This window comes from Chrysemys picta, chromosome 23 (genome assembly GCF_011386835.1).
Source record: "Chrysemys picta bellii isolate R12L10 chromosome 23, ASM1138683v2, whole genome shotgun sequence".
Classification (NCBI taxonomy): domain Eukaryota; kingdom Metazoa; phylum Chordata; order Testudines; family Emydidae; genus Chrysemys; species Chrysemys picta.
Genome location: NC_088813.1, coordinates 11,356,485 through 11,370,117, shown reverse-complemented (window position 1 = coordinate 11,370,117; position 13,633 = coordinate 11,356,485). Strand labels below are relative to the sequence as shown.

The following is a 13,633-nucleotide window of genomic DNA, read 5'->3' as shown; positions in this document are numbered from 1 at the left end:
TTTAATTTGTATGATGCCATGTGAGTTCTAAGTTGCTAACATTATAACTGTGTGTGTGCGTGAGAGAGAGAGAGAACCAAACTTCTGCAGCACTTTCTTGGGGAAAACACAGAAAACTACATGGCCTTTGCAAGCAAATATGAGAGAGAGAGAGAGAAAAAATCTGGAGCCTTTCAGCCATGACCACGTATATTTGAATGATAAACGAGCTGCTTACAAAACTTCACTTTATAAAAAATATGATAGAGTGATAAAGAAAGAGGTTGGCCTAAAGCATTTTGTAACAGCAATAAAAGTTTCCTTTTCCGCCACTTCGTAAAAACAAAAATTCAAAAGCATTTTGTGTAATTTTAAAGATTCCATTAGCCCAAGCCAGCTTGTGTTTGAACAAGCCTCTATTTTGTGTTATAGGTGATCAAACTCATTACAGGAAAACCATTATAAGAAAAAAGCATATGGTACATTTCTTTTGATCAGAACAATATGTTCTCTTGTTGGCATCCCTCTCTTCACCAGAAGCGTTGAAATTAATGTCAGTTGTCTTTTTCTTTCCAGTACATTTCTGTACCTGAAATTCTTGGTGGTGTGGGCACTAGTATTGCTGGCAGACTTTGTCCTGGAGTTCAGATTTGAATATCTGTGGCCGTTTTGGCTTTTCATCAGGAGCGTTTACGATTCGTTCAGATACCAGGGTTTGGTAAGTATAAAAGAAAACACTTGAAAACTGATTTTTCTGGTTGTGATAGCAAATACCTGTAACGGTGGCGGAGATCTAGGGCTCATAGCAATGGAAAAGTTCCAGGGTTTATAGTACCCTCATACAACCAATTCAGCATGTGTTTACTGATCATTGCTTTTGAGAGAAACAATGGTCCAGCCGGTAGGGCGCGAGCATAGGACTTCAGAGACCTGGATTCAGGTTCCTTCTTTGCCACAGACTTTATATTTGGCCTTGGGCAAAACATTTAGCCTCTCAGTGCCTCAGTTTCCCATCAGTAAAATGAGAATAATAGTGCTTTCCTACCTCACAGGGGTGTTGCGAGTGTAAGTGCATTAAAAAGATTGTGAGGCCCTCAGGTACCATGGTAATGGGGGCCAATACCAAAAAAAAGAAAATGATCCTCTTGTCTTTTAAATTAGTAATACTGGTGGGTGCCAACAAGAAAACAACAAAGAAGCTCAGTTTATTGGAAATAGCTTTTAGATACTGGTAGTAGAGTGAAAGTTAGCTTTATGTTAAAATGATACAGTATTTAGATTTAATGTGTGGCTAGTCTTTTGTTTTGTACTTTCTGTCTCTCTCTCACTCCTCCTCCTCCCTATCCCCTACCTGAAAAGTTGCAGGCCTTGTAATTGTGCTGCAACTGCCTCAAGTTTATTCCTTTGTTGTAGGAATCTGGCAGCCATTTAAAAATTGAAAATAAATACTGAAACCTAAATTCTTTGTTTAAATAATCTGGGATGTTCCTTGTGTAAGGAATGTGGTGTTTAAAAATATGGGCTAGGGTTTTACAAGACGCCTTATGGAGTTAAGTGCCCAGCGCTAATGAATTCCAATAAAATTTGGGCGCTAACTCCCTGGGAAATCCCAGACATGGCTCCTAACTTGACACTGTCCCTTTAAATTAAATTGGCTCAAAATCCAGGTTTTACTTTACTTGACCTTCCCTAACAGGAAAAGTATAACAATATGAAGGATTTTAATCACAATTATTAAAAATAAGTAATAGCCACCCACTAATAACATTAACTCATAGTTGAAAGTAAGGGAAATAATTATGAAGTATAATATGTTTTTATGTGAACAAAAGTTATAAAGATTGGTGGGGTTTTTTACTAAGGATTATATATTTTAAAAGTAGCTGAAAACTATTCTTTTAATGCAAATTGTTACTCAATACTGGTTAATCTTTATCTCAAAAATCTTAGGCGTATATTTCACCTTTTTAAATGCCCACAGCACCTGTTAAAGGGGCAGTTATGCCCATGGGAAGAGAATATATTCCTTTAAATTATAATCTGGTATTTATAAATCACTTAATGACTTTAACATCTTTCTTTCCCAAAGTACTAACAAGGGTTTTTGCTAGTTTACGTGAGAAACAAAATCTTGCTGGCCTTGCAGTTGTAGTCAAATAACTGCACACATCAACTGTAATGAGGCATGAAGTCAAAAGCCAAGTGTCTCCAGCACCTCAGAATAGGAATGATCTCACAATTCTGAGCCCCGGAACACGGGAAGCATCATACCAATATCAGACTAGTGGTCCATCTAGGCCAGTGTCCTATCTAGCAGTGGAAACAAGGAAAGTTTCTTCAGAACTGCTGTCAGTGATTTGGCTTATGTGCTGAAGCATCAGGATTTATATCCTTATATATTTTTATCCCATTAATATAATCTGGATGTTCTCATCCGTTTACATACCTAATCCTTTTTTGTAAGTGTGTTATCACAAAATGGCATTGTTGACATCAAGAGGATAATATAGTAATGCCAAGGCCTGTCAACAGTACAGCTGAAGTCTTACCTGCAGCTGTGTTCACACACAGTGATTTTGTTGGAAGACCTGCTGGCAGAGTGGATAGAACCTGCACAGTTCTGAGTTGTGTGCTGTTTGTTGCGTAAATGTATCGGTTAGAACCTTCATTAGCCAATCAAATTGTTATAAATAGTAGTAACCTTTTAATGTTGATATAATCCTGATGTCATCTACGCTGTACTTCATATTTAGCATGTAAAGCGGTAGTTTCCTCTGGAATATAATTGAACCATTAAGATGCTTTCTTTTTTCCCTTTTCTCAGGCCTTTTCAGTATTTTTTGTTTGTGTAGCATTCACATCCAATATAATATGTCTGCTCTTCATACCAATACAATGGCTATTTTTTGCTGCCAGCACGTATGTATGGGTACAGTATGTCTGGCACACAGGTAGGTCAACATTCTTTTAGTTACAACTTATTAGTTAAATATAAATCTTACCATTGCATAGCAAAATTCAGAAATATAGTTTCTGTGATTTATTAAAACTTGTTTTTTCAGCTAGAGTTGTGCCTTCCGTTTGTTTCACAGATCTGTTTTGTGGTCCCTTTTTTATGGGAATGAATTAATGTAGTTTCAAAATAACCTTAACCCAATGATTTGTATTTGAGATTTCTTTGTATGCACTTTTTTTGTAAACAGTAAGACACCTTAACTAGTGGCATGAAAAGTGTATCTAGGGGACTCCCCAGAACAGCAAAAACTAGCTATGAATGCCTGACCTGGCTGCATAACTGTTTTTAAATCAGGAAATTTGGAGCACTAATACAAAAAGAACTGGAGTTTTGTGACACAATACTAGCACTGTTCTTTCTATTTGGGTTAGAGTTGTTTAACTGAGAGATTAATGATGAAGCAAATGTTTTTTCCCCCCTTCCACTGGTTTAAAAAAAAATGCTTACCAGAACATGCTGTGTACCTCTTTATTTAAAAGATTACTTTAGCTAGCATCATGGATATTTACAGGTTAAAGCACTTGTCACAATAACTATTTTTATTGCAAGGACAGTGTTGCTGACTCCAAGCATTTAAAAAAGTGTCAGACTGAAAAAAATCATGATTTGGTTTAAAAATCCTAAGAATATTTTAAAAATACATTTTGGGGGGGAGGGGGTATTTGGCTTCTAATCCTTTAGGGTGCACTCAAGTTATGTTTTCAAAATTTTCTCTACACTTTTTTTTAATGAAAGTGGAGATTCTCACCTAATCACATACCTCAAAAAGCTGGGGCTTTAAGAAAAACACCAAATAGCACAAGATGTCATAAAATCACAAGTTAGCAACACTGCAATGAGCATTTCTCAGCCCACTGGTGGAGGCAGCATCTTGCCAACAGTTTTAATCATTTGTAATTAGCTAATGTAGCATGTGGGAGCGCAGTGGAAGAAACTGAGAATCAGTTGCTGCTCATTTTTAATAATGTTTTAAACAATCCTAAAATAACTCTAGGATTTAAAATGATTGCCCAAAGTTTTTCTTGTCAAATGATGTCACTTTTCAGGAAGATGGTTGCCTCTGCCAGCAGACTTGGGAACCCTAAAGCAGTAACTTAAAGGATAGTGTTAGCTTTCCCTATTGAGATCATTTAAAATGTTCCAAGAGTTGTGTGGAATTAATTCATAAAACACTCGCAAAGTCAATGGGAATTCTGTGGTTAAATCCCATGCAGCAGAATAAATCATTAGCATTCCTACTGGTGATTGCTGAGTCAGACCGTCCATCAAATACTGCTGTATTCAGCAGGTCTGGATAACCCTAAAGTAGTGGCTCTTCGCTGTTGAAATCTAGCTGGAATTCCCTTCACATTTAGCAGTGTGGGCAGGCAGGGTGGTGACAACTCCCTGGAAGTTCATGACCGTCAGGTTGAGAATCCATGCCCTAAAGTTGCATTCATGTAGATGGAAAGTTGTGTAGTAAACTGCTGCTGGATGATATGGATGGACGACAAAGAACAAAGCTATTATTTAAGGTAACCAATTACAACTTAAATTGGCCTATAATATAATTACTACATATCAGATTAATAACATTGACAAGTGGCCAATTCTGTTTTCTGCTGTCCAAGGAAAGTTCTCTCCCTCCCTTTGTATGACTCCTAATTGCACGAATGAAAGAGTATGAGAATAGTGCAGAAAAAAGTCCGCATGGGCTCCCAAATGCTCAACTAATCTAAAATGTGTGTCGAGGAGACTGTTGCCTGCATTTGGGGAAGGAGCTTGGTCTATTGGGTAACCAGTGTTCTGCTTACCCACTTGTATTATTTTAGCCATATTCACATCAGGTACTAAGAGGTACCTAAATGGGTATTACTAGTTCAATCTAATTTAATAACCTTTCCTTGATACAAAGATCATAAACTATAACGTGGCCCCAAAGTTCTGCAGTTTCTCCCGCTTGGGCTCATCCATATTGTAGAGGTTTGGGCAAAGGTATCTCATCAGATATGTCTCTTTCTGTTTTATTTTTCTGAGATACCTAGCATTTGAGTCTAGATGATAAAGCAGAGCTTTAGAGCTAAACTCTTAATTAAAACATCTTTAGTTTTTTTGTTTTGCAAGAGCTAGTCTTTATTTCATTCCATATTTACCCCTGACTTGACTAACTTCCTTTTATTTGAGTCTTCTAAAAGAATAACTTAAAGTACTTGCTGCCTTTAATGTATTGCTGATGCTTGTATTTGTCTTTTCTCCATAGAGAGGGGTGTGTGTTTGCCAACAGTATCGCTGTGGATACTTTTTGTTTATATTGAAGCAGCAATTCGATTTAAAGATCTCAAAAACTTCCATGTAGACCTTTGTCGTCCTTTTGCTGCACACTGGTAAGGATGCAGAGGATGGGGCCTCAGGAGGAAGGAGCAGCACGGGGGTGGGGGCCATGATTCAGATGCGGGTGGGCCCTCCCCTTCCCCCCCCCCACACACACTTTTAGGGAGCTTCCACTGCTCCTGGGTTACAGAAATTCTTGAGAAGTTTTTTCCCTCTTGTGAACTGGATTAAAACATTCCAGCTTGTCGTCAGAGTTTTAGAAATGTAGCTACAGATAGATTTACACAGTATCACAAAAGAAACATTAGCAAAGATAACATCAAATACTTATGCAAATAATCAATGCATTCTGGCAGTATGTTTGCAACTCAAATTTATTTACATAGTGTGTCATTACTAAGCAGAAAATGAAAATATTGTATAATGGTTAAGTCACCTGCTGCAACTGAATTTGTTTCTGATCTAGGACACCTGAAGCATGTAAAAAGCTGAGTTCCTAGTGAATGTATGTTTAATCCTAGGAAGTCATCAGTGCCATATCATTTCTGGTAGCTCTATTTCAGGGTCCGTTAAGTACTTACACTGGGATAAAGAAAATTGATGGGAAGCCTAAAACAAATATTAGAAATCCTGTAAATATAAAAACTTGTATGAATCTAGTTTATCAGCCTTGATCAGCCCAGTTATAGATATGGGCATGCGTCTACACATTCGTCAAGACCTCTCTGGCAGAGTATTAGCCTAAATCAATTTAATACGGTTTTATTTGCTAGCAGGTTCCTTTTTTTGCTAGTGGATGAGACCTTTTTTCCATTCTCAAATTAAAATGAACACATTTGGCGTATACTCGTGCCAATGGACAATTTCCCACTGGTTAAGTGTCTTATTAGCACAGTTAATGGCATGATCTGCTAGCGTTCTGTATTGCTCAAATTCCTGTTAGCTAATAACAATATTTAGGTCTTGCATGCTTTACCCCAAGGATATGTAAGTAGTAGTATCTCCATTTTACCGATGTGTGCACTGAAGCATGAAATAATGTGCCAGAGCCCATATATAAAATAAGTGGAGAGCTAGGTTTAGAAATCTGAAGTTCCTGGCTCATAGCCCCAGGCTCAATCCTCTAGATCATGTTGTCTCTCTTATCTCCTTAAGTGATGTATGTTACCCTGTCTGACAGTTGTCTAAAAGGTGTCTTTGCCTACCTAAATAAATAAGTCATTACATCTTTAATGATGAATATCAGTATGACAAAAGACTTTTTACTATTGTAGATCATGTCTTTTGTAACAGGTGTAATCCAGATATATTTATAGCATGCTGGATATCTTATTAACTTGGTAACATGGTCTTCTTTCTAGTATTGGCTATCCTGTTGTGACTTTGGGCTTTGGCTTCAAAAGTTATGTCAGCTACAAAATGCGATTAAGAAAACAAAAAGAAGTGCAGAAAGAGAATGAATTTTACATGCAGCTTCTCCAGCAAGCTCTACCCCCAGAGCAACAGATGCTACAAAGGCAAGAGAGAGAGGCAGAGGAAGGTAGGTTATACTGACTGCATAGTATTTTGCTGCCACCATCAGTAATTAAAAGAAATACTGTGTGTTGTCAGTTGTTGGCTGCGTGTGTGTGCTCTCTGTATGTTGCACTGGCTCGGCCAGATAGCCCATACAGCAGACTTCGATCGAACTTCCCAAGAAGACCACAGACTCAGTTTAGTGGCGAAGGCACTTGGCCAGGTTTCCTGCCAACAAAATACAGTATTAGTCCCCTATATGTGCTACTTGTACACTTAATACATGTATGCCTGTGACAATGGATCAGCTCAGTGAGTGGTGGGACTTTCCGTTCTCCCGGCCAGAAAAAGACACTCATCCTGCTTACTCCTCCTTTATACACTGCTACAAACAAGTTATGTATTTACCCCTCTGACGTGGTTATATACCTATACCTTATAACTGCTGGTTTGATCGAAACCTCTCCATCCATGATCCTATCTTCCTGACCTTATCTAGGAGGGGTCAGTGTGTCCCTGTACCATCTTTGGGCAGTGTGTTTATACCATAACTTCGTATCGGGGTCTTCTGGAATCTGCTTATGTGAATACATAATGCCTAGTACCTGTTACAAGTGTCTGTGTTTTTGCAACACCAGCATGTTCTTGCCAAGTTTATATACTGGGCAGTGAACCTGCAAGCAGGCATTTGTTTTGTAACCGGGCCTGACTTTTGCTCATAGCCTGACTCTTGTTGACTCTGCTTTGTATCAGCAGGGCCTGATTTTAGTTTGGGCCTTAGGCCCCATATGTCTCAGGCTCTCTTTCTATTACATTGTGCATGCTAAAGCAGACCTTCACTAGTCCACATAATTTCTATAATTCACACCAAAAATCCCAGACTCTTCCCACTTCAGATTTAATAACAATATGCTATAGTGAGTGTATTACTCAGATTTCATTATTTTTACCAAATAGACTATAATAGAAGTACTAGTACAATATGAAGAGCTATTAATTACAATTGAAAAAATGGTGAAATAAAGTACATTTTGTGATAATTATCCTTGCTCTTTTAATTTACTTGCTAATTCCCCAAAGAGATTTAAAAAGAAAAAAACAAAAAACAGGTCTCTCTGACATTAATCAGAATTAGCAAAGTCTTTCTGTGTTTATTTAAAACACTTGCATCATTGCCTAGTAGAGAAAAAAGGGGTCTCAATTTTAGAAATAGTTAAATAATATTTCTCATATACCTGGTCTTTTCTCTTCTGGTAAATGTAGACGTTTAAAACTTGGCCTTTCCTCTCTGATTAGCTTGCTTAGAATAACCTTACAATGGCAACAGTTACTTTTTTATTATGTTTTTAAACATAAATGTTCATGACAAAACACCAGGTGAAATGTAACAAATTCACGGTCCATCTTGATCAATTTCGTGGTCATAAAATTTATAATTTAAATCCTATGATTTCAGCTATCTAAATCTGAAATTTCACGGTGTTGTAATTGTAAGGGTCTTGACCCAAAAAGAAGTTGTGGAGGGGTCGGAAGGTTATTGTGGGGGGTGTTGTAGTACCTCTAGCCTTACTTCTGCACTGCTGTTGGCGGCAGCTTTGCCTTCAGAGCTGGGATCCTGGCCAGCAGCCATCGCTCTCCAGCTGCCCAGCTCTGAAGGTAGCACCACTGTCAGCAGCAGTGCAGAAGTAAGGATGGCATGGTATGGTATTGCCACCCTTACTTTTGCACTGCTGCTGATGGGGCGCTGCCTTCAGAGCTCGGCGCTTCGCCGACATCCGCCACTCTCCAGCCACCCAGCTCTGAAGGCAGTGCAGAAGTAAGGGTGGAAATACTGTGACCCCCCTAATATATCCTTGCAACCCCCCTGCAATTCCCTTTTGGGTCAGGACCCCCAGTTTTAAAAAACACTGGTGTCCCCCTGTAAATCTGTATAGTATAGGGTAAAAGCACACAAAAGGCCAGATTTCACGGTCCATGATGCGTTTTTCATGGCCATGAATTTGGTAGGGCCCTAACCTTTACCAAAAACAATGTGAAACTAATTTTACAAAATGGAAAAAACAATTTTATAACCATTTTTTTAAGAAAGCCTCCACATGAAGTTTCACCTTTTTTATTTTGTGTTTTGTATATTGGTCTAGAAGCTTTATGTACAAAAGGTGTATTACATTAGTGAGTATCCATTGCCTGACTATGTTGATGGTATTGGGTATGAAGTAGAACAGAGTTTCTAACCACCAAGAATAACTATCATACTGAAATACACTTCCTGGGCTGTCTAACTGCTGTAATAAAATGGAGATCAATTAGACCAGTATACTTACTGGGAATGTTAGACTTGGATATGACCATAAACGTTCATCTTAAAGCTCTGGAGATCTGTAGACATTTCATATTCTTAAAATATGTTGGTAAAATCCCCCTTTTCCTAGATAAAGATTAAAATCTTGTCCTCTTTTTAAAAACAAGTCTATTAACTTTCAGACTCCTGTCTGACTCTTTTTTTTACCTGGCATCATTACGAGTAACAAGTAAAATTGGGGGGAAATCTTTGTGCTTTTGACAGCACTTTATGTGTAGTCAGTTTTGCAGTTTCCCCTGTTGATTGTGTAGGTCTTTCACACAGTAACAAAGGACAGAAATACTTTAAAATTATAAAAATTTTGTAAAACCACACAAAGTAGCGGGGTTGGAGGGGATTTGAAGGCAGAGGAATTAAAAGTACCGTAGGTTTAGATACCACAGGTCTTTTAAAATTGATTAGATTTCAAGTTAATTATCTCTCTAAATATAGCCTCTTAACGTTCATCAGTTAATTAGCAACTTTTATAATCTGCTCCGTTAGTAGTATTTAGGCCTTGGCTACACTGGCACTTTACAGCACTACAACTTTCTTGCTCAGGGGTGTGAAAAAACACCCCCCTCCGACCACACTCGCACTTCAAAGCGCTGCCGCGGGAGTGCTCCCACAGCAGCACTTTGGAGTTTTGAGTGTAGCCAAGCCCTTATTCTCTACCCTTTAGAGTAAGTATCTACAATTGAACTTGTTCTTATAGAATTATGTCTGTACCCAAAAATTAGTGAGTTTGTTAAAATTACACTTTTAAATATCTAAGTGTATTTGATATGTTTTTTCCTAAATATAATCTTGATGGTGGTTGTCACTAAAACGGTTTGCCATTTACTTATTTATTTATTTAAAAAATAGATACCCAGTTTCTTGAAGCCAGAGAACAGATTGATTTAATAATCTCGGTTTCTTGCTATTGCAGCAGCCAAAGGATTACCTGATATGGATTCCTCAGTACTTTTGCAACACAATGGAGGCATTCCAGCCAATAAAAAATTATCCACAACATTGCCGGAGCTAGAATATAGAGAAAAGGGGAAAGAAAAGGACAAGGATGCCAAGAAACACAACCTTGGAATAAATAACAATATTTTACAACCAGTAGACTCTAAAATACAAGAAATTGAATATATGGAAAACCATATCAATAGTAAAAGATTAAATAATGATCTTGTTGGAAGTACAGAAAATCTCTTAAAAGAGGACTCATGCACTGCCTCATCCAAAAATTACAAAAATGCCAGTGGAGTTGTGAACTCCTCACCTCGCAGTCACAGTGCAACTAATGGGAGCATCCCTTCCTCATCTACTAAAAATGAGAAAAAACAGAAATGCACTAGCAAGAGCCCAAGCACACACAAGGACTTAATGGAAAACTGTATTCCTAATAACCAGCTAAGCAAACCAGATGCACTGGTAAGGTAAGTTTGATATGTTCATTGCCTAACAACCTCTTTCTCTCATCATGCTTGTTTTTTCAGTAGATTAGGAATCCTTTTTTTAGGAACCATTAACAAACCAATTTATGGCTTTGTTAGAAAGGCAGCATGGCCTAGTGATTAGAAGAATGGACTGGGAGGTGGGTATCTTGTTTCTGTTGCTAATTCTGCTGCAGATTTCCTATGTGAGCGTAAGCAAATCACTTTACCGTGCCATGCCTCAGTTTATCCATCTGTAAAATGGGTATACTTACCTACCTCACAGGGTTGTTGTGAGGCATAATAAAGTGTTTTAACAATCCTTTGATTAAAGGCACTATAGAAGTACAAAGTAACATTACAAATTTATTGAACACTTTTAATCAAGTTCTGCCCCATATGGCTTTTACTTCTCCAGTGCAGAAAGGGTGGCATGGTACTTGAAAGTCTAATATTGGAAATGCTTGCTTTTAAAAAAAAAAATAATAATCTTCAGTTCACAGGTTTGAATGCAAGTCATGAGCTGCTACATTATCGAAGGAATATATTCACACTCCACCTGCAAGTCTGTTTTACCTTGTTGGTCTGGATATAGTACACAGACATTTAATTTCACTGTGTTATGGACTATAATGATTTGAAAAGTCACATGTCCTTATGGTTGCTAATCTGAGAGTTAAATAAAGATGGAAAGCTGTTGGGTACTTACAGTGCTGTCAGTTGGGGTAGAAATGGGAAGCTGCAAACTTCATAGAAAATGAAAGTGAACCTCTCCAATTCCTGCCTCAAAGGGGGAAAATGGCTCGTCAGCAGTTAACATTGTGCAGCCTGGTGGTGGTATTTTCTACTGGAGTATCTGTGTGTACCTTTCAAGAATGTGCATGGTAAATGGCATAATGCTGTCTTTGATCAAAGATTCTATTTTACTACACAGTGATACAAGCTAATAACAGAACTGAAGTTGTGTTTTGCCCGTGTGTATGTTTTCACTGATGTTTTCTGTTTCCACCCACCTGACTAACAGTCTGGGGAAATAACTAAGTCTAACCATACTACAGGGGTTCTCAGACTTTCATAGCATGAAGTATATTTGAATACAGTAATTGTCTCATGGATAGACTGTTCCTTTCCGATTTGCAGTCGAATAACATCTCTGACAGTTGTCAACATGGAAAAGTAATATTAGGAGAGCATTTAATGTATTTTTAGTTTTTAATGCGATTTAACAGCTGGAACAAGGAAAGACAGCAAGTGCCTTGCAAACCACTGGTGATCCATGGAGCACAGTTCAGGAATCGCTGCTGTAAAATATAATGGAAAAAGTGAATGTTAAAAAAAGTGAACTGCTACAGTTGGGTCCCACTGCTACACACACTGCCTATTTGATATCAACCATAGCTGAGTCATGTTGTTGCTATATTTGCAGACATATCAATTACTTCTTTTGTGCTGTTTATCAGAACACTTCTAGGGGGAAAAAACAGCAAGAGGTCCATGCTTACTGTTGATCTGTAAAAAGTGATATCCTACTATTGAACAACAAAGACCTTAAAAAATAAACAAAAAGAAAAAGACCAAAACCTAATGTAAAGATAACACCTGCTGCAAACTCTTTCCATATCATGTTTAAGCACCGAGGCCTAGAATAACTGTCAGTTGTAATTAAGCCAAAACAAGCAGAGAGCAGCAAATTTGGTATCCTGTAGTAGACAAAAGAGTAGTAAGTGACTCCTCTTCAAACACTGAATGCTTTGTGGTAAAAGATTAGTGCCAGAAGACCCTCTCTATGTAGCTTCTGTAGGAAATCCATCTAAATATCATATTTTTGCTGCCTTGTTAGCAAATAAGAAAATCAAAGTTCCTTGTGCGAGCTCTGTGTGCCACTGCAGATCCATCTGAAGGAAGGAAAACAGCATGTAATTGGGATGGAACAGGGATAGGGACCTGTTAGAATAAGTCTGTAGCACCTTTATGCCTTCTCCCTTGCCCTCCCCTCCCCCCCGTCTCACTATTAGCATCTCCTTTTTCTTTTCTGTAGTGTTGCATGTTCACTGGTCTAACTTCAGCAAGTCCTTGTTGGGTAATTTAATTGGCAAGTCAGGCTCACACTTTCGCTGCAGGAACCTTTAGGTAATTGGAATTTTGACTCTAGTTTGTCTCTGAAGATACACTGAATGTGGATACAATTACTTATATGAAAATACCCTTTTCACTTCTGATAATGATTATATCCACTAATTGGCATACCTTCTGCCAATTCATATGGCTTCTTCTCATTTCTTTACTTGAAATATTCAGTTCAATTCTCACTTACAGTATCCGCAGAATAACTGAATGAACTAGCTAGCTTCTAGCTTGCTTAACCTTACCTGGAAACCAAATTCAGCCTTGTGTTAATGGGATGCAGATGGCAATGCCATCAGTAGAAGTTGTGCCTATATAGTCCAGACAAAGATAAGTTTCCTCTTCTGCTCTCTGAGGAAAAGAAGAGAGCTGGTCAGTGTCCCGAATGTCACAATTAGAGTTGAGTGAATAATCGTTTGTTTTTTTCCTTGCTGAATTAAAAACACTGAAAAAAATTTGCTAGGGTCAAATGAAACATTTCAAATGTTGATTTGAACTGTTTTGAAACATTTCACTTTGACGCTTCTGAAATTGTTATTTTTCTGGGAGAGAGGTTGGCCAAAATTCAACCCAAATTTGCAAATAATTTCAATGCCACAAAAATGCAGGGTTTTTTTTTTGTTGTTGTTTTTTTTTTTTTTTTGCATATTTACTACACCTCTACCCCCTATATAACGCTGTCCTCTGGAGCCAAAAAATCTTACCGTGTTACAGGTGAAACCGCGCTATATTGAACTTGTTTTGATCCGCCGGAGCGCTGTTTTACCGCGTTATATCTGAATTCGTGTTATATTGGGTCGCGTTATATCGGGGTAGAGGTGGTATTTGCTGAAAAAATGTTGCCCGGCTCTAGTCACAATTCACCAATGAACTGATCATAGGGACCAAGAAAAAAGAGTGGTACCAATTCTCCACATTATA

At 38.0% G+C, this 13,633-nt stretch overlaps 1 protein-coding gene across 1 annotated transcript in view; it reads left to right on the top strand.

Annotated features, from left to right (window-relative positions):
• MACO1 (macoilin 1) overlaps positions 1-13,633 on the top strand; it is a 49,038-nt gene that overhangs the window by 13,376 nt on the left and 22,029 nt on the right. Inside the window, exons 2-6 of the mRNA XM_005302056.5 lie at positions 556-697; positions 2,804-2,930; positions 5,235-5,358; positions 6,667-6,845; positions 10,093-10,591. Of these exons, the coding sequence (XP_005302113.1) occupies positions 556-697; positions 2,804-2,930; positions 5,235-5,358; positions 6,667-6,845; positions 10,093-10,591 (1,071 nt within the window). The remainder of the gene's footprint in view (positions 1-555; positions 698-2,803; positions 2,931-5,234; positions 5,359-6,666; positions 6,846-10,092; positions 10,592-13,633) is intronic.